The sequence below is a fragment of the Stenella coeruleoalba genome (genome assembly GCF_951394435.1).
Source record: "Stenella coeruleoalba genome assembly, chromosome: 14".
Classification (NCBI taxonomy): Eukaryota; Metazoa; Chordata; class Mammalia; order Artiodactyla; family Delphinidae; genus Stenella; species Stenella coeruleoalba.
Genome location: NC_137160.1, coordinates 57,267,228 through 57,292,253, shown reverse-complemented (window position 1 = coordinate 57,292,253; position 25,026 = coordinate 57,267,228). Strand labels below are relative to the sequence as shown.

At 47.4% G+C, this 25,026-nt stretch overlaps 1 protein-coding gene and 1 long non-coding RNA gene across 3 annotated transcripts in view; one reads left to right on the top strand and one right to left on the bottom strand.

Moving 5' to 3' along the window:
• LOC307197341 overlaps positions 1-25,026 on the bottom strand; it is an 84,158-nt gene that overhangs the window by 20,981 nt on the left and 38,151 nt on the right. The window lies entirely within an intron of this gene.
• Positions 18,258-23,963, top strand: TMEM200C (transmembrane protein 200C). Of its 2 annotated transcripts, none has more exons than XM_079942996.1 (2): positions 18,258-18,711; positions 21,571-23,963. In XM_079942996.1, the coding sequence occupies exon 2, from the start codon at positions 21,668-21,670 to the stop codon at positions 23,522-23,524; it is 1,857 nt and encodes a 618-aa protein (XP_079799122.1). In that variant the 5' UTR covers positions 18,258-18,711; positions 21,571-21,667; the 3' UTR covers positions 23,525-23,963. The 2 variants fall into 2 exon arrangements, with proteins under 2 accessions (XP_079799122.1, XP_079799123.1); XM_079942997.1 differs by lacking the exon at positions 18,258-18,711 and adding an exon at positions 21,266-21,304.

The following is a 25,026-nucleotide window of genomic DNA, read 5'->3' as shown; positions in this document are numbered from 1 at the left end:
AAACAGATCTGGCCCTCAGGCTGGACCTGGGAACTTATTAGAAATGCAAAGTGTAAGATCCCACTCCGGACCTACTGAATTAGCAAATCTGGAGGTGGGCCAGATACCTGTGTATTAACAAGCCCTCCAGGAAATTCTGATGCACCCTAGCATTTGAGAACCAGTGATTTAAAGTAAATGTTGAGGGGCCAGAATTAGCCCCGCCCACCCTGTTATTACCATGGTAACGGCCATTTCTCAGTCATCGGTCCTCGCCTTCTGCCCTACTTTCCCTCTGCCATTATTTTAATGAGTTTGGCTGTATATTTTTATTTAAAATAAACTTTTGGGTCTTAGGCAACTCTTTTGGGAAACATGGCATGCCCACGTCTGCTTGGAGATATCTAAGCAAAGAAGCAGGAAGTCCTCTGGGAAAAGGCTCAGAGCTTGGGAGAAGGAAGCACTTCTAAGCAAAGCCAGAAGGAGAAGCTCTCAGACATTTTGCTTTCAGTAGGTAGCCCGAGAGATGGTTAAGGGAAGTGGTAACTTTTCACCTTTTCAACTGCTGCTCAGAGCTATCTCTGGTCAGTGAAAAATAAACGGGGCTACAACACAGGTGCTGTTTCTTGATTGAATCGGTCGTCTTGGCGCTATCATCATTCCACACAATTCGTAAATAATATTTTTGTAGCAAACTCAGAGGGAAGAAGTATAGAGACTGTCCCCTGGGTTAATTCTCACTCTGGCTCATCTTTTTCTCTGTAAAATGCTGCCTCAATTTCTCCATGTGTACAACGGAAATAATCAAAGCCCACTGACAGCGTTGTCTTGAAAATAAACCTAGGTGTGTGAAGCTCTCTGCCTTTGACAAATGCTTTGAATTATTATTAGGTTGCATTGTCCTAACAGACTGACATGATGATGTTTACGCTGACAAAAGGCGTGCAGAGCACCTATTAGTCATGCAGTATCGCTCCTGTGGCTACGTGGACTGCTTCACAGTCCATCTGGCGCCTTTCCGGCGTACTGCATTTTTTTCCTGAGAATTCAAATAGCTCTTTAGACCCACTGGCCAGGATGTGTCTGCCAACATTTAAAATAGGTTCCCCACCAGCCTGACCCCACCTCTCCCCACCCCTGAAATTCAGATTAGTTGAGTGACTTGGGGTTAGGCATCCAGAAGAGGAGGGGGAGGGATGCTGTCTCCAGAAGGGCTTTGGCGAGTCTTCCAGGACCAGCGTACAGATGTTTCCCATTAGTATGGGTTAATTGATCAAATTCACGGGATGAAACCTAGGAAGTCACAAAGAGCCAGACGCAAGTGGATGAGAGGTGGGATTTTAGGATATTAACTTTCCTGTTTTAGAATTATGGGGATAAAGCCAGGAAGGCTGTAGATGTAAGAAGGGAGCCCTGTATTCTCCTACTTTAAGGTTCTTGCCTAAGACAAGCAAAAAACAATGTATTTTGTGCTCTCAGAAGCTCAGAATCATGTTCCTTCTCAGGAATCTTCCTGGCACCTAAGCTTCAGTGCAATAGATGCCAGGGAAAGACCTACACACCCAAGAAGGCTCACCATGTTGGTGGGTGGACTGGAGGCACTTTTAAGAGACAGAAACAGGAGGAGGGATCCTAAAACGACTTCGGCTAAACTATGAAGTTCCTTGTACCTCCATTTCTTCTACATTTTTAAGGTATTTAAAACCCTTTTTATTTTGAAATAATTGTAAACTCAAAGGAAGTTGCAAAGGAGTGTAGAGAGGGGTCCTGTGAACCCTCCACCCTGCTTCCGCTCAGTGTTAACACTTGCATCACTATATATAATGATTATCAAAACCAGGAAACCAACCCTGGTACAAGCCACAGAGCTTACTCAAAGTTCACTGATTAAATATGTACTTGTGTGTGTGTGTGTGTGTGTGTAGCTGCAGGCAGTTCTATCACATCTGTGGTCTCATGTAACCAACACAACAATCAAGATACTTAACTCCACCATCACCACAAGGTTCCTTTAGGATACTCCTTTATAACCACACCTCTCCCCACTCCCCACCATCTCTAACCCCTGGAAACCACTAATCTGCTCTCTATTTCTATAATTGTGTCCATTTCTTCATTTGTAAACAGATTTGACATTTCATATCTTGTAGTTAGTTCAAGAATTCCTTCACAAGATCTGTTCTTATTTTCTTTTTTTCTATAATTACAAAAGGTATCTATGATCGCTTTGGAAATGTTTGACAAGAAAAGAAAAATACACAAAGAAAGAAGTGAGGGCTTCCCTGGTGGCGCAGTGGTTGAGAGTCCGCCTGCCTTTGCAGTGGACGTGGGTTCGTGCCCTGGTCTCGGAAGATCCCGCATGCCGCGGAGTGGCTGGGCCCGTGAGCCGTGGCCACTGAGCCTGCGCGTCCAGAGCCTGCGCGTCCGGAGCCTATGCTCCACAATGGGAGAGGCCACAACAGTGAGAGGCCCACGTACCCCCAAAAAAAAAAAAAAAAGAAAAGTGAAAGAAACATTACCTATGAAGTCCCCTCACTGAAGAGATGAGTACGGTGCAATTTTGATGTGTTTCTCTACACTGTCTTTCACTCTAGGTTCCATCAAGTAGAAGACGGAAGTTTTGAGAGTTCAGGGCTCATCTGAAGAAAAATTGTAAATGTTTAATTTCCCTTCCATTTTGTATGAGTTAAGGAATGCTTTTGGATGCGCGTTACAAAAATCCAACTAATAAAGGCTTAATCATATGGGGGGCAGGGATTTTGTTTCTCACATGCAAGGAGTTGGCAGGGCAGGACTGGGGCACTGACTGGCTCAGGGATGCACTGGGGACTCAGGCTCTTTTTTGTGCTCTACTATCCTGAGCAAGCGGGATCGCCTCCCCAGGCTTATTAATAGGTGTCCTTTCATCAATAACATAAAAGCTGTCTCAGACACCATCCTGAATCTCACGGAAGCACCACCACACACACTGGTCCCCACACTGTCTGTGCACCTTTGTGCTGCAAAAACAGACTGGAGAACTCTTGACAGTAGCCATATGGCCGGCAAGGCCAACGTCCTCGCTACCTGGCCCTTGACAGAAAACGTTTGCCAGCCTAACTCAACAGCATCATTTCTAATGGATGCTGACTTTCAATACAATGGATGGATATAGCTCCTCAATTAGCTAACCAATTTTCTGCATTTCAATACTAAAGTTGTTCTAGCATTCACCATTGTAAAGAAAATGGTGATGAACGTCCTTGTACATACATCTTTCCATTGATCTCTAATTATTTTCATAGGAAGACAGGGAGTATAGTTCAGTCGTTAACAGCATGTTCTCTGGAGCTTGACTGCCGGGTTCAAATCCTGGCTCTTCCCATCATCAGCTGTGTGACCTTGAATAAGTGATTTAACCTCTACAGACCTCAGTTTTCTCACCTGCAAAACCCACCTCAGTGTTGTGAGGATAAGGTGAGTTAAAACATGCATAGTGACTAGAAAAATGCCTGCACATAGTTAAGTGCCACACGTATCAGCTACTATTGAAGTTGCAAAAATTTTTTTGGTCATTTTTATCATTAGTGGTAGGTTAAATCCCTAAAAATGAAATTGGTCAGAATATGCAGTTTTTTGTTTTTTGTTTTTTTGGTACGTGAGCCTCTCACTGTTGTGGCCTCTTCCGTTGCGGAGCACAAGCTCCGGACGCGCAGGCTCAGCGGCCATGGCTCACGGGCCCAGCCGCTCCGTGGCATGTGGGATCTTCCCGGACCGGGGCACGAACTCGCGTCCCCTGCATCGGCAGGCAGACTCTCAACCACTGCGCCACCAGGGAAGCACTATGCAGTTTTTAATACTTGTATTACATTGCCCACAAATGGGTTTTCCTAATTTCTGAGCAGCAGTGAATATTATCTTTCAGGAAAAAAAAAGGATTTTTTTGCCATTTTGAAAGGTGAATAATTGTATTGAAATACAATTAATTAATTGTGAGATAAATAAAATTATATTCTTAAATTTGCTATTTTTGTTATTAGTGAAATTAATCACCTTTTTGATATTTGAAATTCTTATTTTAGGAATTGCTAGCTTTTTTCTCTTTATCCCTTATTTCTAATTAAGATCTTTTTTAGGTATTGGAAACATTTTTATATGTTTTTGTATGTTTTATATGTTTATATGTTATATGGATATCAGCTCTTTGGTGACTATATTGAAACTTTTTTCCTCATTTTTTTGTTTTTGAATTTTCTTTTTGATATTCATTAATTAAAATGTTAAAATTTTTATGTAGTGCAAACTATCCATTGTTTTTCTTTACGACTTTGGTCTTTGATTCCTGGTTGAAGGAATCTTGTTATCCTGTGATCCAATATATATTCACTCACATTTTCTTTAATTTTTTAGTGGTCTTTTTTTTTTTTTAATTTTTAAATGTTTAATCCATCTGGAATTCATTCTGGAGTATAGTGAGAAGCAGGGACCTAACTTCTTTTTTTAAAAACTGAATAGCTAATCTAGCAAGATTAAAAAATCTTGACCTGCCCACAAAAATATCATTTTTGACATGTTAAAAAATCGTTCATTGATTTAGCCATCTATATATTTTTAAATTATTTGTATTATTTTTATTATTAGAACTTTACTAATTTACTCTAATTATAATTTTACAATACATTCGTATCTGCACACTTTTTTTTAACCAATTTACTAAACTTTTTTTTAACTTTTTATTTTATATTGGAGTATAGTTGATTAACAATGTTGTGATAGTTTCAGGTGTATGCAAATTGATTCAGTTAGACATATACATATATCTATTCTTTTTCAAATTCTTTTTCCATTTAGGTTGTTACATAATATTGAGCAGTTTCCTGTGCTATACAGTAGGTACTTGTTGGTTATCCATTTTAAATATAGCTTTTAATTTTAAAATAATTATACATTTACAGGAAGTTGCAAAGATAGTTCAGAGAGGTCTCATGTACCTTTCACCCTGTATTTCCCAGTGGTTTTGATGTTGAAGAACTATTCACAAGCCCAAATTTGTCCCACAGATTTTTTTCCTATGTTTGCTTCTAAACATTTTATAATTTTACATTTTACTTTAAATCTAATATGTTTTAGATTACACCTTATTTAAGGTGTGAAGTTTAGACCTAGGTTTGTTTATTATCAGTATGGGTGTATGGTATCCAATTACTGTTATTATTCACTTTGTGTATATCCTTTAATCCTGAAATTCTCCTTCTAAGGCTTTTCCCAAAGGAAATGATTAATGCCCTGTCACAGCTTTTTTTTTCTTTATTTTTCCAAAAGTGCCTGGGCTCCACATACCTCTCTATTCATTCTTATATAAAAACTTAACAATTTCTCTTTTGCTTTATGGAGACATAATTTACATAACAAAAAATCGATCCACTTTGGGTGTACCACTCAATGGTTTTCAGTTTATTTGCAGAGTTGTACAACCATCGCCACAGTCTCATTTTGGAACATTTCCATCACCCTAAGAAGAGACCTTGTACCTATTTCCAGTCGCTCCTCAATTCCACCCCAAGGCCCAGGCACCCACAAATCTATTTTCTATCTCTCTAGATTTGCTCTTCTAGACTTTTCATATTAACGGAGTGATAGAATCCAATATCTGACCTTCTACATCTGCTTTCTTTCACTGATCGTGATAGTTCTGAGGTCATCCATGCTGTAGCGTGTCAGCATACTTCCTTTTTATCGTTGGGTGGTATTTCATTGTACGGATGCTCCACATTTTGGTTACCCATTTACAACTTGATGGGCATTTGAGTTGTTTCTGCTTTTTAGCTATTATGAATAATGCTGCTATGAACGTTCACGTACAAGTTTTATGTGGAAATGTGTTTTCACGTCTCTTGAGTAGACCCCTAGAATAATGCTGATATGTTAAAAGGAAAATCCCAGTCAGATTTTTATTGGAATTGCATTAAGCTAAGGGAATAACTGACATCTTTACAATATTGAGTCTTTATATCCAGAAAAATGGTGTGTTCCTGCAGTTGTTCAAATGTTAGAACCTCCTTCTAATTTTTCTACTTAGGTTAATGGGATGCTGCCTTAAATTTCCATTTCATTTTTGTATACTTCCCTTTTGCCCACAAATCCATTCACTGTCTTGTACATGGAAAGTACATGATAGATACTCGCCAGTCACTTTCTTTGGTGTTAAGGACATGGCAGTGAACAAGACCTAGCAGCGGCTCTCATTGAGCTTACTTTCTAGCTGAATGAAGGGACAATTTGCCTGAAATCTTAAAATAGCTGTTGAAGTGGTAGAGCAGTGACAGGAATGAGTGAGTGAGAATGAGAAGTGGAGGAATCACTGTTCCAGGTAGAGGCCGGGGCCATCTTTCCAATCCAGAAGTTCTCCGAGATGCGACTGACCCAGATTTTTTAGACTAGCATGCACCTAACATTCTATCCTCATTCGTCGGGTCCACGGTGCTGGGAAGAGGGGCTACGCTGGAGAATGGATCTGTGCATCTTTGCCAACTATAGGCCAGGAGGGGACGATGGGTGCCACACTCTCAGAGATAAAACACCCCGTGACAAAGCCAATGAGAATTCCATGACAATCTCATCAGTCTGTAAGATCCTGTAAATTCTTCAGGTGTATTATTTATATGAAGCAGGCTCTTGGCCCACGTGATTGACAGCAAAACTCTAACGAATGTACTTGTTTGGAGGGTATGAGAAAGGTGGTAGCCAAGAAGAAACATCCCACTCCGAGAATGAGTTTGGAGAGAGAAAAACCCCAAGGAGGAGAGTGGATGGGTACTAGTCCTACTAGTACTAGTCCTACTAGTACTCCTTACTAAGAGGAGAAGGTAAGCAGCATTCCTGGGGCCTGCTAGTAAGAAGAAGAACAGGGGGCCAGAGAGGCTGCACAGCGAGGAAGGGACGCTGGTAAGGAAGAGGGGCTTCCCTCTGGAGACTGAAGACCGTCTGTCTGAGAATCCCACAAGGGTGGGGGGGTGGAGGAAGAAAACCCCCACCCCCGGAAAACCTCCTAGAGATTTTTACAAACAGCTAGTCCCCCACATCCACCTCATACAGAGATCCTGTGATGAAAAAGTGTTAGATAATCAGTGGAGTGAACACTCCTGATACAATGCTGCAGAGGGAAAGAGAGACAGCTGTTAGAATGCAACGTGAGCTTGGTACCTGATTTACATAGAGTCCATTTCATGAAATGTTTCTTCAGAGATGGACTCAGAGTGGGTTAAACCCTTTCTCTGTCTTCAAATAATACAGGCCCCTAGGTGCTTGTCCCTCTGACGATAGGGAGGTTTTGAATACAAATAACCGGAAGAGCGATTCCCCCGGTGATCCTGAACCTTCTGCGGGTTCACTAATGACCAAGAGAAGGGAGTACGCAGTACCCTCACTAACAGACCAAACGAAGGAGGTGTATAGACACCCACAAGGATAGAGAAATGATAGCAAAGGATTTGCTTGGATAAAGAAAATGCGCCGGGGGAAGAAACAGATTCAACTGAGGAAAAGTGTCACCGCGTACCTCTGGGGTATTGTCCAGAGAAACAAGGTAGTTAGTGAGCTAGGGAAACCTGAAAAGCAGTGTTGCTGAAAGAGGCCAGAGCAGAGAGAGAAGAAGAAACAGGTATGTGTTTGCAGGGTGATCCTGAAGGTCAAAGAGGCAAAAGCAAAAATAAATGGCTGAAGACAAACATTCTTAGTTATCTAACCATTATGATAGCTAAGCCCATGTTTTTAAAATTATACTCTTGGAGAATACTTGTGTTTGTAACTAGGTCAAAGTGTCCCGTGGTACAAATAAATGATTGTGTTCTTTTCCAATTTTTAGGGAAAAAAATGTTATCAGACAAAGGTTCATAGTTTTAAAGTTTTCTTCCATAAGTATTCAATATTTGATGCTTACTCTATGCTTATGTACAAATCTAATGTGAGATGGTTTGTGATTCAATCGAAAAGCATACGTGAATTCATTTTGTTTGCTATCTGAAAATAGTCCAAGAAGAGCTCTGAGATTTTCAAACATCCCACCTCCTGAAGAAGTCTGAGAATCTAATCCAAGTGAGGGCAAAGTCCAGAGCAGGATAAAACCAAACCCAATAGCTTCTGCTTTGGGACGTTGTCATTTTACTACGTTTTGTACAAACCAGTGTTTCTGGGAAATAAACATTCCAGAAATGACCTATCCCTGGTTTCCACAGCTTTAAGTGAGAATATGAGGGACCAGAAAACGGTAAGGAATCTTTAAAAGCCAGCTAGTACTTTCTTCAAATCCCATCATTCAATACCAACTATTCAACATTATGCGTCATTTAAATACTGCATTAATATGCATGGTATCCAAGAGGTTATGCACTATGCCCTTGAGATTTTTATGGCTGCAAAGGCAAAGAGGGAATCAAATTATCTAGTTTGACTTTCCACATCCTTTAAATAAATAGGACATTTAAGGATCACCCAGGAAAAGGGTACAAAAATTATCATTTCGACGTGGTTTAGAACCCCATCTTGCTCAGAGACGGAAAGGCTAGCTGACTTTTTGATGTCTCTACGTGCCAGTAGAGACAGGCACAGAAAACCCGAGAGCTGCTTCCACTGATGGAATCCTTGGAGCTCTGTAACTTCCTCTGAGTCGAGATCCACAACTCTGTGCACCACCACCCTCCTTGGCCCACACCCCCTCACCTGTGCCCTCAGCCTTTGCTGGAGGAGCCTCTCCTGGAGAGATTCCTTTCCTGCTTACAAAAGGAAGCTGCAGATATTCTCCGAGTCCTAGTACTTCTAAAGTAAGCCATTAAATATATGTTCTGATGTATAAGCTCTTGAAGTGACTGCTGCAAATGACCACTTTTTCTCATTCTCCTCCTTTGCTCTGTGAATTCTCCGCCTTGATCAGAACATACTTATCTCTGTAAATGGGAAAAACATCATTTCCTTGGCAAAAAAAAGTAGAGCTGGAACACTGACTGGTATCAAATTTCCAGAAAGGATAATTTTTCTATCATTGCATTCATATTAATGTCATCAAAAGCCAGAAGTTATAAGTGATTGGGAGGCATTGGAAGGCAATCTGTGACACAGCTGCCCTTCAGTGAGCTGAATATATTAAACTCTTATATGATTTGCTGTAAATATTCCGAGCACTACAGACCTTCGTGTCGCCAAACCCTAATCCTGGGAGGAAGTGGCTTTGGAGAATAATAAAAACCAGAAGTATTTTGAAGCATTATCTCTGCTTTTTCTGCATATCATTTTCCAGTTACCATACCAATATTTCAGCTCTGTAAAAAGCTGTGTAATCACTTTACTTCACCTGTCAAGGAATCATGTTGGCATCTTTCTCGCTAGAAAATTAATACTTGTGATGCTTTTCTGACGTCATGATACTTCTGTCTTCTTCAGTATAAAGAAGCCAGCTGAGATTGTTTTCAGTAAGATTTTATAGAAATTCGAAACTAAATTTAGTGTGGTAAAATGTGTGTGCTTTTCCCCTTCAGAAAAAAAGTTATATTAATATTACTTCGAGCCCGCATTAATCATGTAACTTTTTTTGTGGTTCTGATAAGAGTTCTTCATTGGGTAAAAACACTCTATCAGGGCTGATTTATTGGTTTTATGTATTAGACATCTATGTGCTTTGTGATGGTCGTATGGGGCAGGCAGTTTTCTCTTTTGCTCTATTTATACTCTAGAAGGATTTAAATGTATTACAGTTGTTACAATGGGGTCATCTGAAAGGGGTGTGTACTAAAAAATGAATTGGGTGGCACCCCCTTCAAATGTAAGATTAATTCCTCCTTGTGGTCGTTTGGCTTCTAACAATCTTAAGCCCCAAACATTAAGATTCTGTAGTTACACATTCAGTAGGTCAGCAGCGGGGATTCCAAAACAGGGTGAGGTCACATGAGGCGCACCGCCTGGATTCCTGAACAGTGGAGCAAAGCATGGGACTCACATGATGGTCGCAATGGCCCCGGGCGTGAGGCTGAGGAAACCCAGGCCTACTTCAAAACACAATTACTCTCAAAATATCTGACATATTTTCCAAGTGTAGATACATTTTAATTTTATCTTAATCCTTTTGAATAAAATATATAGGCTTTATAATATCAGCTTTTCTCCTGACATAACATGCATAACTTTTTCCCACTCTTTCTTTTAGAAAGGAAGCAATAACCTGTTTCCAATATGAACTCAAGTTACAGTCTGGCGAGAGCTCCTTTCACAGTGATACTTAAGGGGAAACGCTCCTTTTTATTTGTCAATACTCTGTCCTTGGACAGGTATAAAGGTCTCCTCAGTCACCCTAGTCAATCAATCTAATTTCACAAGTCCATAGTCACATACACAAAAAATATATACTTTTGTATTGTTCCAAACATAGGACTAGAACAGTATCTGCTCCCACACAAGTAGTTGTTCAGTAACTATTTTTTCAGGGAGGGGTAGCGGGGCAGGCAGCACAGATGTGCTCCTTTGAAGGGAATTAAGCTGGAAACTAGAGAACAGCACAGAAGTGAAAGGGATCCGGACCCTGCCTTCTGGGACAACAAATAGGAGAGAAATATATGAAAATGCCGTTTACTTCCATCAGAGAGAAAATGAAGAAATCGATCCCAAGCTTTACAAGTGCAATTAAAGCCATCTCTGGAGGAAGTGACCATCTTGGTGAAGCTTAGTAACCAAAGGCAAAGGAAAAGCGCACTTCAGGATTTATAAACAAAAAAAACCCCCACAATGACTGCAGGAGTATCAAAGATTAGAAGATAAGGAGGTGAAAGCGGCAGTCACTGCCCCCTGCCTGGCTGGGACTCACTGGGAACCGCAAAGCACCCTGGGGAACGCTTCCCTGTCTTTGGATCCGACCCAAGCTTCATAGGGAGCTTCTGCCCTCCACTGCATCTCCAGCACCCAATGCAGGATGAGCCCCCTGTAAGGATTCACCACCATCATCACAACCACTAACACCTGAATAAGGCTGCACAGGCCTCCACATCTGTACCCCAAGCAACACCTACAGTGGCAGCTCCAAAATTTCTATATAGAATAGGATTAACGATACGATGGCGGGAGGAGCATTTCCGTAGCAAGTACTCAGTTTTTACTTCCCTATATTCACTTAGGGGTGCTTCTTGGGGTGGCGGTGATGATGGGGGCCCGGAGGGCCTCTTCCCCACACCCGCTTCTCCGCGCTGCTCTTGGCCATCTCACTTCTTCCCCACAACCACCTTGAGAGGGAGGGGTCAGGCAATAAGACACTCAGGCATCTCACCACCCATCTCATACCCAACTAGAAGGGGCAGAGCTACTTCAGTGCAAATGGTCTGAATCCAAAGAGTAATCCCAGAGTAGAGTAAACCCGATCTTTCAGAAAGCTGGATTCAGGCCTCACCTCCGCCAAACCTGTTTCCTAGAATGACGCATACACCTGCGAAAGCCACCAAGTTTTAATTTCCTCTTCCTTTTGAGCTAAAAAACATGCTGCTGCCCTGTGTAAGAAACACACATTGGGGACTTCCCTGGTGGTGCAGTGGTTAAGAATCCGCCTGCCAATGCAGGAGACACGGATTCGAGCCCTGGTCCGGGAAGATCCCACATGCCGCGGAGCAACTAAGCCCGTGTGCCACAACTACTGAGACCATGTGCCTAGAGCCCGTGCTCCGCAACAAGAGAAGCCACTGCAATGAGAAGCCCATGCACCACAAGGAAGAGTAGCCCCCGCTCGCTGCTAGAGAAAGCCCCCGCACAGCAACAAAGACCCAAGGCAGCCCAAAATAAATAAATTAATTAAATAAATGTATAAAAAAAAAAAGAAACACATATTTGGCCACAGATGTTATGTACTTCCGGGTGCACTACTTGAAACAGAGTTAAAAGCAAAATTCTCTTTCTCTCACACACGGATGCACACAAAGACGGTGATGAGGTGAACTCTGTCCCCACATCCCTCAAATGAGAGGATGGGCTGGAGCAGTGGTTCTGAGTCTAATGTGCACACAAATCATCTGGGCATCTTGCTAAAATGCAGATGCTGATTCAGCAGGTTTGGGATGGAGCCCAAGATGCAGCGTTTCTAATGAGCTCCCAGGTGATGCTGATGCCTTTGGTCCATGGACCACGCAAGGAGAAGCAAGAGACTAGAGCATCTGAAGGTTCCTTCCCGTTCTAAGCATCTTAACATCTCCATCGATGGCATGCTTGGCCCCTACTCCCTGGGCCCCTGACACCCATCAGAAAGGTGATGTTCAGGTCATTATGCTCACAGCCCAGTTCTACACCTTCCCTCCACTGGCCCAAATCTACCGCAGGTCAAGGGTGGGATCCATACCCACGAGGTATTCCTTAACTGGTTTTCTTCTCCCCAGTGATCATTTTCTTCTGAAGTCCTCCAGCACTTAGAGATTTTGCCCTCTTGCCTTGCATTGGTCACTGGTTATTTTTTGATGAATCTAATTAAATTATAGGCTAATAGGGCCATGGCCTCGAATCTCTTCTTTCTCCAGGAATACTCTCACATGGTCGGCTCCTTTTCAGCCTTCAGTTCTCAGTGCAAACCCCACTCCTTGGCGAGGCCCTCCCTGAACACCGGTATAAGTTATTCTCTCTCGATGTCCCCTCTGACCAGTCACAGCACCCTCTCTTAATTTCTTTGTAACACTCATCAAGGTTTGAGATTTCCTCGCTTGTTTACTTACTTATTACCTGCCTCCCCCCCACCCCAGAGAGGGACTTTGTTTACACTGTTCACCACTCTACCCACCGGTGCCTAGAATGGTAACTATAACATAGTAGGTTATTTGTTGAGTGAATAAACGCAAGAATCAAAGAGCTGGGCACACAAAGGCCCTAAGAAAATGCTTGTGGGATGAGTCAGAGACCTGTCATGCAAGCACTAATCTTGGAATCTTATGTTTCTTTACTTTTGAAAACGAGTTCCTTCTCTGTGCTTCTCCTTTCCTGCTGGGTACTCACAGCAGCTCACATCACAATTAATTTTGAAAGGAGCTCGGACATGTGAGTTTTTATTAGTTCTCAGTAGGACAAGTCTTCTACCTGTAGAGCTTGTGGATTACAAGAAATAACGGGAGCAGTGTCAGTGTGGACATTCAGGAGATGTTTTGGGAACATAGGGCACATTTAGCTGTGGGCTTCTTTTTTTTTTTTTTGCGGTACGCGGACCTCTCACTGTTGTGGCCTCGCCCGTTGCGGAGCACAGGCTCCGGACGCGCAGGCTCAGAGGCCATGGCTCACGGGCCCAGCCGCTCCGTGGCATGCGGGATCCTCCTGGACCGGGGCACGAACCCGTGTCCCCTGCATCGGCAGGCCGACTCTCAACCACTGCGCCACCAGGGAAGCCCAAGCTGTGGGTTTCTTCTTGGCTGTTCCATTGATGGAGCCCTGTCTGCAAAGCCCTTTCCAAGCTCGGCTTTGATCAGCTTTCAGGCCTGCCAACACACCCTGGTTTCTCACTTTAGACCTCAATTATCTTATGAAGCACACAATCCAGCTTTGACGGTGTACCTGGAAAATGGTAGAAAATGCAGGCCATAGGGGGAAACTGAATGTACAAAAATGAACCTACTTATTAGAGAAAACAACCACTGGTCGGGCCCTAGAGCCTGGTGATTTGCAAAATTAAGAACGAATGCTGCTGAAGGCAGTCGCGAAGGCTGTCTTTGTCACATGCCGTTTGTCTGGAATGGAGGTAAAGGTCCCCATACGATGTGCTCTACGGAAGCCTCTTTAGACGTTTCACCATTTCCTTCCCTTTGTGGTGTAAGCATTTGGGCTCGAACACTGACAACTTTCAGAAACACAAGAAACAGGCTGGATCGTGACCTTGACACAGCATGAGTTTACCCTTAGTTTCCAAACAGAAGTTCTTGAAAGTGATGCTGAGTTGCTTCTCTCAGAGGTTCCTTTGTGGGACTCTGGGGAATAAAGGCAGAGGCAAGTGCCAGTCCTTCTGGCACAGCAGTGTCCGTGGGGAAGGGCTAGAAACACAAACCACGTAACCTCTAACTGTGAGAAACCAAAGCTTTCCCATCCTTGGGCTTCTATTGCTCCACCCAGGCTCTGCTGGGTGATTTCCTCCTTGCCTATTCTGTTCCAAAAGAAATCTAATGGGGCTTTAATCCACTGCTGCATTTCCTGTTTTCTGTTTTAGCAGGCTCTTTTGTCCTTTGCATGTGCCATGAAAAAAGTGTGAGGCTACCAAGGTATGTAATGGTGGGTATAAAGATCAAAGACTGTGCCCGCTGAAATCGGAATTTCAGCTAAACAACACATAGCTTTTGAGCGTATGTTCCATGTGAGATTTTATTTGCTAAATCTATTGCTTGGTGTATTGTTTTCTTTGGTCGTGTTTTTGTTTGTCCTATTGTCTTTTATCAGCAAGGGCATGAAGAGGGATCAAGAAGAAAGGAGGAGGGCTTCCCTGGTGGCACAGTGGTTGAGAGTCCGCCTGCCGATGCAGGGGACACGGGTTCGTGCCCCGGTCCGGGAGGATCCCGCATGCCGCGGAGCGGCTGGGCCCGTGAGCCATGGCCGCTGAGCCTGCGCATCCGGAGCCTGTGCTCCTCAACGGGAGAGGCCACAATGGTGAGAGGCTTGCGTACCACAAAAAAATAAATAAATAAATAAAGAGAGGAGGAGTGAGACATTTGGTGTCCCATGTTCAACCTCGAGATAGTGGTTTCCTTCTTCTGCTGTAGAGATGCCAGAAAAAGGCTTTAGAGTCCTTCTGTGAAGTCCTCAACCTCCAGTCTGAAGACTGTCCTCTTGGTTGTGTTTCTGCAAACTCCTAATCTGCCTCTAGACTGACATGAGTTTGAAATCTGGGTTCTCCAGCAAACTGAAATGAAAGGGCCCTTGTAATTGCAATATGAGTCAGGTAGCAATGGGGAAAATGTTTCCACTCCCCCGGAGAGTGGGCTTCTTGATGGCACTGGGCCATCGCCACGTGGGCCACAAGGGCAGGTGTCATGCAATCACCACAGCTGATCCTGTATCTCCACTTCAGAGTGATTAAGTGCAGGGACCTCCCATGTAGATGCTGGCAAATGTGAACACAACGGGAGAGTGAGGGTAACAAGCTGGGAGAAGATGTGCAGGCAAACGAGGATGATGGCTAAATGTAATGAGTGTTTACCACGCGCTAAGCGTTAGTGAACATGAACTAACCTTGTTTAATCCTCACAGTAATGCTATCAGGTAGGTGTGTGTCATGAGCCCCATAACAGACGAGGAAACCGAGGCAGAGAAGATTACATCATTTACTTATCTGATTAAATTACATCGTTAGTTTGTGGAGGATACAAACTGGTTCCAGAATATACGGCCCTAAACTACCTCTGTTTCTGCAGCCTGAACAATCTGTGCGATCAGGGCATGGGGAGAGGTAGGAATCGCTGAGCGGCTGACACAAGCAAAGCCTTTCCCACTGCACGTTTCTGGAGACCAAGGGGGGCCTGAGTGGGCCTACGGCAGGCCAGCCACTATGGCGTCTCCCCTGAGCGGCCCTAGGAACACAGGCAAGCAAGCCGCCAGCCCAGGGTGATGAAGTGATCAGGGTCAGTAAATGGATTGTGAATTACTTATGAAACGGAATACATTACATAAGGGTTGTTTTTAAGAAAGAGCAGATGAAAGATTTCAGGTCAGAGTTTAATCCAACTAAACTAAGCTCATCTTTTCCCTCTTCTTTTTTCCCAAGGCCTTCGTTACTGTCCTGCTACCACATGTTCTGAATGTACGTTGGGCTGAGCCCCGAGTTCTTGAGACACGGGTGAATTATTATGATTAGGTAGCCTTGGCCCTTCAGTTTCCAGCAGGGCGAAAGGGAGTGTCCCACAATCTCAGAAATCAGCCCAACTGAACGGCCAGTGTAACTAGAAAGAAAGTAACTCCAGAAGGGCCAAGAGCATCACTGTTCCTTTCAAAATAACTACGTAACTTGGAAACCCGTGGGAATGTATGTTGGTATATTATTACAGAGGTGATAAAGGACTCCACTGGAAACAGATGTGATCTGATTTCCTCTGATACCCTGAGCTGAAAACAGAATTACTGAAGGTGATAACACTCAGGTGAAATGAAACAGTTCAAAGTTCCAAAGAACTTAGTTTGGAAGGAAGCCTTTGGATAATAAACCATAAATTTTATTGCAGTCACCAACATAAGAAAAATATGTCCCAAGGCCTGTTTGTCTAGAAAAGGATGCTTCTCTTTTCTCCTCAAATCCCTCAAATGAGTTTTAACTGTGCAAATGAGGGCTATAATTTATGTAGAAATTTGAAACTATTAACGGCTTAATCCACCTCAGACTGTATTGAAGTTCTGCAGCATGACTCCCGTTTACACAGCTCAGCAAACAGAGGCCCACGAGGATAGGAGTTGTCCCCCGTGGCCCCTGGCAGCTAGCTGTGTAATGAGATCTTAGATTCAATCTTTGTGCAAAACACCAGTTTATTACTGGGATTCAAGAAGTCTAGATGCTCAGAGCCAAAAAACAAAAAAAAACCCAAAAACCTTTTCAAATCACTATTAGACCCAGTGATTTCTTCTTTGCAGTGATTTCTCTAAAGGGAAACACTCCAATGTGGGATTGAAAACTTCCCCTTGGTTATGGCTTGTTTTCTAGCGTTCTGAACCTGGGCAGGAACAGAGAGGTAGAAGGTGGTGGGCTCTGAACACCCTGATCAACATCCAGCTTCATTATTTGCTTGGAAAGGGGGACAGAGGCCACCTTCCAAACAAGCAGGTGCAGGAGGTTTCCTCTGAGGAAACATTTCTCCTCCACCCCCTCCTGTCTCCCCACCATCTCCATCCCCGTATCATCACATTTCTCTCTTGAAGCCCGTGAATGTTTGGTCCTTATTGTTCTTTTTGCAAAGTGCAAGCTCTAGCTTTAAACACAAGAGAATGCTGTGCACCTTGAGGAACAATCTTGTAACTGGAACTGTGGGCGGCAAAGCCCTCCTGGGTGGGATCCGTGAACCCTTAAACAGCCAGCCAAACTCAGAATATACAACAGCGCCCCCAGCCAAATATTTCTGTCTGGACCCCGAAGTTCAGACAGCACCTGCTCTTCTGTTGCTTTCTTCTTGAACCTCGGCTGCCCCATTTCAATAGATAATTTAAAACTTTCTTACTTTCTTCTCAATTCTCCACGGGGAAATTCCACTTTGAAATTCTTTTTTCCCTGTCATTTTTACTTTACAGTTGAGAGGGCAGGGACGAGCTAGGAAACAGGATTTCTCTCTCCCTCTCGCTTTTTAAAAATGACGTAGGGAGTTTGGACGGCTTCCCTACCCCCACCTCCCCTCTGATTCTAACCCTGATTCCTGGAGAATGACAGTTTTCCTTTTCATGTTTGCTGATGACCGCGCGGGTCGGAGCAGGAGGGGCTGCCGCACAGGAGGGGCTGCCGCACAGCGAGAGACCCGGGGCCGATTCTAGTCTCCGACGGGCCCCAGCTGCCCGCGTCCGGGGGAGCGGCCGAGGTCCCGGGGAGGCCGGCCACAAAGCCCGGCTGGGCTGGAGCGCGAGGACAGCGGACCGCGGTTGCCACGAGCCCCGCGGGGCGCGCAGCTCGGCGGGGGCGGCTCCACTCCGCCGGGCCCGAGTTCGCTGGGGGACAACTTACTGTGTTCGCTCTGCGTCCACACTGCCAACTCCCAAGTGGGAGGGGGGGAAACAGCAAAAGCTGTGTCGCGTCCGACAGTACAGGCAACAAAAGAGGAGCGAGGAGAGGGGAGGCGGGGAGGGAGGGAGGCAAGGAGACGGGGGCGCTACCCCGTGCTCCCCGAGAGCACCCCCCGGATGCTGATGGGGAGCCCCTCCCGGAGCGGCGGCCCTTTCTCTGGGCCCCCTTCGGCCCACTGGTCAGACCGGTTAGTTGGGAGAAAAAGAACAAAGCTCCCAGCCAGGGCAGGCAGCGGTGCCGGGGCGCCCCGGGGGATGGGAAGGCCGAGGCCGAGGCCGAGGCGCCCGGCGCCCTGCCCTCCCCGCGCGCGCCCCCGGCCCGGGCCCGCTCCTCCGCCTCCCCTCACGCCTCCCAGTCCTCGGGGAAGCGGTTCTTCCGAAGGGACGCGCGCCCGCGGGAGAGGAAGTGGTGGGAGCGGGGGGAGACCGGCGGGGGGGCGGCGGCGGGGAGCCGGGGAGGAGGCGGGGGACGGGGGGCGGGTGCGCCCCAGAGCTGCCGAGTCGGGCCGGGTACCGACTGCCATCCTGCAGCAATTTCCCTGTGTCATGGCTCCGGTCTCTTAGCAACAGCCGCGGGTCCGGCCGCCCCGAGCCGAGCGAGCCGCCGCCGCCGCCGCCGCCGCCGCCGCGGGCTCAACTCCACCCGGCGGAGCCCGGCGCGCGGCAGCCACACAAAGAGGCGCCGGGTCGGCCGGGAGCGCCGCGGGAGGGCACGGCGAGGGACCGGGGCGGCGGCGGCGGCGGGGAGAGCGACTCCAGGCAGGATGCAGGATGCGGAGGACCTGACACTTCTTGGAAACTCTTGGAAATGGCTCCCGCCCCGGCACCGTAGGGGGCTGCGCACCCCGGGCGGGCGCTCGCCCCTGCTGCGCTGCTGAGCCGCGCTCGGATGGAGGGCCCCGAGGCGCTGTCCCTGCGCTCCGCCGTCGGCTCGGGCTGAAAAAGTTTCTCCATGGTTCCTTTGTGTAGCCCGAGCGCCCGTTCTCTGGCTGCGAGCTGCCCCAGTCTTCCCGGGTAAGTGAGCGATATTGTTTGCTTACAGTGCTGCCATTTTGAGCAATTCTGTCTGTCCCCGGCCCCCGAGCGGCCCCTCCCCAGCCCTCCTGCCCGAGCCCGGGTCCCCCGGGCGGGTGTTCGGGAGAGTAATTTTCCTGGGCGGGCTACACGGCATGCGCTGCCCAGATAAAAGCGAGTTCAGGACTGCCCTCACTTCGCTCCTGCCTGTTTTCTTTCCAGAGGCGGACTCCCAGCTGCTGCCCTCATGTGACTCCAACATACATAAGCAGACCTAATAAGAAGGGCAAGGGGCTCGCTGCCCTGCCAGTGAGGGACCGGGGGTCGAGGACCTGGGTCGAGTCCCGGGCAGGGCAAGGCGCTCCCAGTCCTGTGGGCTCTGAGCCTCAGACACCGAGTGGGGCTTAATCCATCATGAGCCGAGAACTTGAATGTCTCTCTTGGAAGCGATCGTATTTTTAGACATCCCTCCTTTGCTTCCCCATCCTCCATTCCTTAACCACCCAAAGACCAGCACTAGGCAGTAAATTGCTAGGGCAGCCAAGCTCGAATGATAAGTTTGTTTTCCTTCGTTCTGTATGAAGAAAACCTCAAAGGTGGGTTTTCCGTGCCATCTGACCTTTATCAGTATTTCCCGTCAGATGGAAAAACATAATAAAGGAGTTCAGGCTTCAGCAGAGCTGAAGGAATAATAAACTAGGGAGTTAATTACTAGCTGTTAAACTAATTTTAAAGATCTTCTGTAAGCGATTTGTTTAAACCCATTCCAGTCTTCCTTACACTCCACCCAGAGCCAAAGCTGCCTTGCTGAGGTGAAATACAGGTGTGGACCTTCCTCTCCCAAGACGTCCAGCACCCATATCAATGCCCAACAAAATGTTAGTTAGCCTTTCTCTCCTCTGGGAGAGCCACCTTGCCAACTGAGTCTGGGTTTGCTTCTAAAATGTCTGGCTTCCTCAATCCTTCTTAAAATCATCACAGGTCTTCAGATTATTACATTAAAGATGCTAGAGTCTAAGCAGTCTTTGTGTTACAACTACGTAATGAATGTGTTCATTTGGGGGTGGGAGGAAGGGACGGACAGTAAGCTACTCTGGTTTTGGGTTTTTTTTTCAATCTGTACTTACTGGTGCAGCTCCTTAAAAACAAAATTCAAAAGGTTTATAGATGTCTCTCTACTAACCCTCTGTAACCTACCTCATGTTTAACCCCTCTCTAACCCACCTGGCGTTCCTCCTTACTGAAAACCAACCAAGTTCGAGGAGATACTGATTTGCAAACATTAGAAATAGTTGATTACCATTTGATTTTCCACCAGTGGAGGAATGATCCTGCCTGAACTGGTATGATGGAGGTGAATCAAGGGCCAAAGCTCTTCACCCAGGCACCAATTAAAAGCAAAATTCTACCGAAGTAATCCCACATTTCCAAAGGGTAATCTAAAACATTATTTTATAAAGGATATAATTCCCAAAGGCTTGTGAGTGATATCTAAGCCTTTCAATTTCATACAATGCCCTTAATTTTAACATCTCTATTATAGAAGGGAACACAACCAATGGAACAGAAAATGTGTTACTCTGGGGATCCAGTAGGATTGAAATTTTTAGAAGCTGACAGATATCCACAGAGATGCGTCTGTGCATTTACCTACCCAAGCTTTATTATAAACAACTAAACTTCCTATAGGAGAGTCCATTGACTGTTGCTGTCCTCCTTTCCTAAAACTGACCTCATAAGAAAAAGATGAAAACAGCTCTCACTTGGGGAAATGTCATTCTACAAATCGTTATTATGTAGACTGCTGTACCTAGTTAACTGCCTCCTCATTTGAATATTTGGATTGTTTAGAATGTGCTGTTGGCACAGTAATAAGGGGTCGGAACGCTGTTATGGCAGAGTTTGTTTTTTAGTTTTTGTTTTGCTTTGTTTTCAGATTTGAATTTTCCCATATGAGAAAAAGATCTTTCTCTTGGAGATGCGGGGGGACTTCTCAAATTCCCTGATGAGATCTAGCACATACCTTTAAGGGAGTTCCTCTGAGGGAGGACAGGAAGCCAGAAGGAAGAGCGCAGTTACATAACCAGTTACCTAAACCTAAATATTCCACCCCAAGAAGCTGTCCAGATGTTGCAAAAGAGAAATGAGGAAGCTGTGAGAGGGATCAGCGTGCCTCTAGCTGTAAGAACAGTGATGGCTGAAAGACCAGTTGGTGGAGGGATCCATGGTCAGAGCACTGACATAGTTCTCTACTGTTCTCCTAGCCATGAACTCTTTATTAGTTATCTCGGGTAAATAGTCCGTCTGCCAGGATATGACTTTTAATTCCCATCCAGTGAAATGATTTCCTTTTGTCTTTATAAATCAGTAACTTTTGTGACTGTTTTTGGGACTGTGGGCCCCACACTGACAGATCTCTGTGCTCCATTAGAGACTTGGAACTCTGGGGCAGCTCCCTTGAGAAAGCCAGGAAAGCCCTCGCCCACTACCGCCGAGTCCCACATTTATTGATAGCTTTTACTAATGGTCAGAATGCCGTTGGCTGTCAGGCAGGAGCGTTTGAAATGAGCACTGCTGGAATAGTACCTACAGAGTGAGTGGAGGATGGGGGGGGGGGGGAGAAGGAGGTGGACTCTCAAAGTGTTTTATCGTCTCTGATCAATTATTGCAACAGCGCTTCTCTTCCCTAATCCATTTCCCGCACCCCCTGGTCTCTACCTAGGGCACTCCCGTTAGCGGGTAATGGCCCTGGGACGAGGGACACGCACGTGGTGGGACCCGGGAGCGAGACCATGGCAGCCCGTGGGATGTTGCTGCAGCCAAGCCTACACCCTCTGACTGTCTTCCTCTGCTTTGCAGTGGGAGGAGGTGGCGGAGCAGCTAGTGAGCAGCTGGTGCCCCCGCCCCAGCACAGGCCTCCGCCCCAGGGGCTAGCCCCGCACTGCACCCGCTCGCCATGATCGCCACCGGCGGCCTGCTGAGGATTTCCGCCAGAAAGCAGGATCCCCTCCGCCCCCCAAGTCAAGTCCCCAAGCGCAGGCGGAAAGCCAAGAAGAGGCGCAAGAACGACGTGGTGGTGGTGAAAGGCAAGCTGAAGCTCTGTTCCGTCTCCGGGCTCATCGCCCTCTGCGGGATCCTGGTGCTGCTGGTGGGCATAGCCTTGGCGGTGGTGGGCTACTGGCCCAAGGCCAACGGGACCAACAGGGAGGGGGGTAAGCAGCTGCCGCCCGCAGGCAGCGGCCACCGCGTCCCCACCATGACCAACAGCAGCAGCAGTGGCAGCAGAAACCGGTCCAGGAAGCACCCGGGGCCTCCGGAGGATGTCACCGCCAGTTCCGTGGGCGCGCCCAGGAGCACGCCTCCAGCACGGTCCTCCGCACCCTCTTCGTCCTCTCCTACGTCCGTGGGCTTCTTCTTCCGCATTTTCTCCAGCTACCTACACTCGGACAAGCTCAAGGTCTTTGGGCCCCTCATCATGGGCATCGGCATCTTCCTATTCATCTGCGCCAACGCAGTGCTACATGAAAACCGGGACAAGAAGACCAAGATCATCAACCTGCGGGACCTCTACTCCACCGTCATCGACGTGCACAGCCTCCGCGCCAAAGACCTGGCAGCCGCCGCGGCTGCGGCAGCCGCCGCCTCCTCCTCCTCGTCCTCCGCCCCCGCCTCGGCGCCCCCAGGGGCCGCGCCGCTCAACGGCTTCCTCAGCTACGTGCAGTCGCGAGGCCTGGAGCTGAAGCCCGGAGGCTGTGGCGGCGCCGGGGACGCCTTCGGGGCGACGGCGATGCTGGGCAGGGGTGCGCGGCCCCACCCAGCGGCGGTGGGTGGGGGCGGGGCCCGGGGCGCCGCGTCCCCCCCAGACCTGGCCTCGTCCCCGTGCCGCCCGCGGGAGCCCCAGAGCCTGGCGGAGGCCGTGTACAGCATCTACCGTGAGCGCTCCGGCGTGGCCGGCCGTCGCCGGGCCGCCGCCGCCACCGCGGCCGCCAGCAGCAGCAGCAGCCCGGCGCCCTGCAGCCCCCCCGAGAGCTGGGGCCGCCAGAGCACCTCCAGCTCCCTCGTGGGCTCCTCGCTGAGCGCCTTCGCGCTGCTGCCCCTACCGGGGGACCGCGACGGGGATGGGGACGCAGCGGGCGCGAGCCGAGGCTGGCAGCGGCCGCCCGGGGAGCGCGGCTCCCGGGAGATCCCGCGGGGCGAGCCCGACCTGAGCTTCACCGACCTCCGCGGCGCCCGGGGCGGCGCGCGCTGGGCGCCCCGCGAGCCGGAGGAGCCGGCGGGCGCGGCGGCCGCGTGCACCGCCAGGGGGCAGGGCGGCCGCCTGCCCAGGACCGGCAGGTACGCGGCCCTGCGACGCCGCAGCACCAGCGGGCTCCCGGACTACCGGGCGCCCTCGTCCCCCGAGCCCCCGCCCGCCTCGCGCAGCGCGGACCTGGACTCGACCGTCCCGGCCCCAGCTTCCTCCCCCGAGCCCCCGCTGCGGCGGGAGCGCTCGCCCCGCGCCGGGCCGGACTCGCCGAGCTCCCAGTCGGATGACCCGTCCTGCAGCAATAAGGGCTACACCCCGCTGCGGGAGGCCGGCACCTCCCTGGAGTCGGTGGTGGACCCGGTGGCTGGTGAAAGTCCAGACGGTGATGCCGCCACCTCCTCGGGGGCGGAGCAGAGTCCCCCCGAGGGTCCTGGCCAGAAGCCCCCAGCGGGCGAGCCCCCCCAGCGGGTGCAGAGGCAGTTTACAAACGAGGAGAAACTCTTCATGATTTCCCGATCTCACGCCCCATTGGTCGAGGACGGAGAACTGGAAACTACTGGCATTTAGGGAAAGAGGAGGCGAGAAAAGAGTGAGAAAATGGGAGAAACGCCCGCTTGAAGCAGTGAGCTTAACAGTTCCCTCTGTCCTTGGGGATTTATCCGAGGAAATCGTCCACTACCCAAAGAGCTGCAGAATGTTAGCCTTGAATTGCGTTCACGAGATTCCTGTAGATAACTCCAAGCAATTTTTTTTTAAAAAAAAGCAAACTAGTCTTATATGTCCGATGGTGATTGTTCTATGAAAACCAAATGTATTAAAAGGTCAGCAATCTAGTTCATGGATAAAATTCTCTGAATTTTCTTAGGATCAAAATAATATATTTTTGACAGTAACTGTGCACTTTACTCCAACTTTTTTTTTTGGATCCCTAATTTCCCTAACCTGTATTCTGCCGCTGGTTTTGTCCACAGCTGCTTGTGAACGACAAGCTTTTTGCCTCCTATGCTTTTGCGGAGCATAGAAGGGTCTATCTCAGTTCTCTGAGAACCGATATTACTAAAGGAAGTCAAAGCCAAAAGCATGAGTTTGTCGGGAAAGAGCACTTTCCTCGCCCCACCCCACTCTGCTCATCCAGTTGCCCAAAGGCCTCTCTATTTTTGAAAAGGGAATTTACATTTCGCTACTAGGGCGTCTAATGGAGACCAGAGGGGGCCAGCACCTAGATGGACTGTTACATTCCTAAATTTACTATATCAAGTACACGATACTTTATGGAGTACTATCACACCTGTACTGAAAATAGCATTAACATGAAAAAAATCTTTTTTAATAAAACAAGTTTCCAAACAAACAAACATAATGCTCCCTCATTTTGCCTTGGAACTAATACTTCTAACACACATAAAACATTAGGCAGTTGAGCTGGTAAATCTAAGATATTTTGCTGTGATACTGCTACTGCGATTCTAGCTCTCTTCCCGCAACGTGCTCAGCACCATCCTCACTCAATCAAGTTCCATCATATTTTTATCTTTAAATGTAGGGTAGAACTGACATTTGGGAGTGTGTCTTTCAAAGAGAATGAAACATTAAATAAACAGTAATTTTCTACAGTATTTCTAGTTTACCTCTAAGTATTAATTTACAGAGGATCAGGCTTAATGTTCTGCTGTCATCCTCTTGGAGTTGACCATTTGATTTTTTCTTTTAAGTTCATGATCTTGAATCCGTGGCCTACATAGGCTAGCAGGTGATGTTTTAATAATGTGGTAGATTGTTTGTGCTTGACTTTATTAAAAGTCAATTAGTTAATTTTCAAGACCAGTAGACAAACAGTAATTAATGTACCATTCTGATGCCCTCTTCCGTGGAGTGTGAGCTGAGCATCTTGGGAACGGTGTGGCTTTTTTTCACCTACTCGGTTACAAGTTCTACAGTTACGCACAGCTCAGGCTATCACGGCAGGAAGTTAAAATACTGATCTTCAAGGAAAACCTTGTCAAAGGTATGGTCATATCGGCGCCCATGAGTGAAACAGCGGGTCCAGTGGAAAGAGTGCAGATTCATGA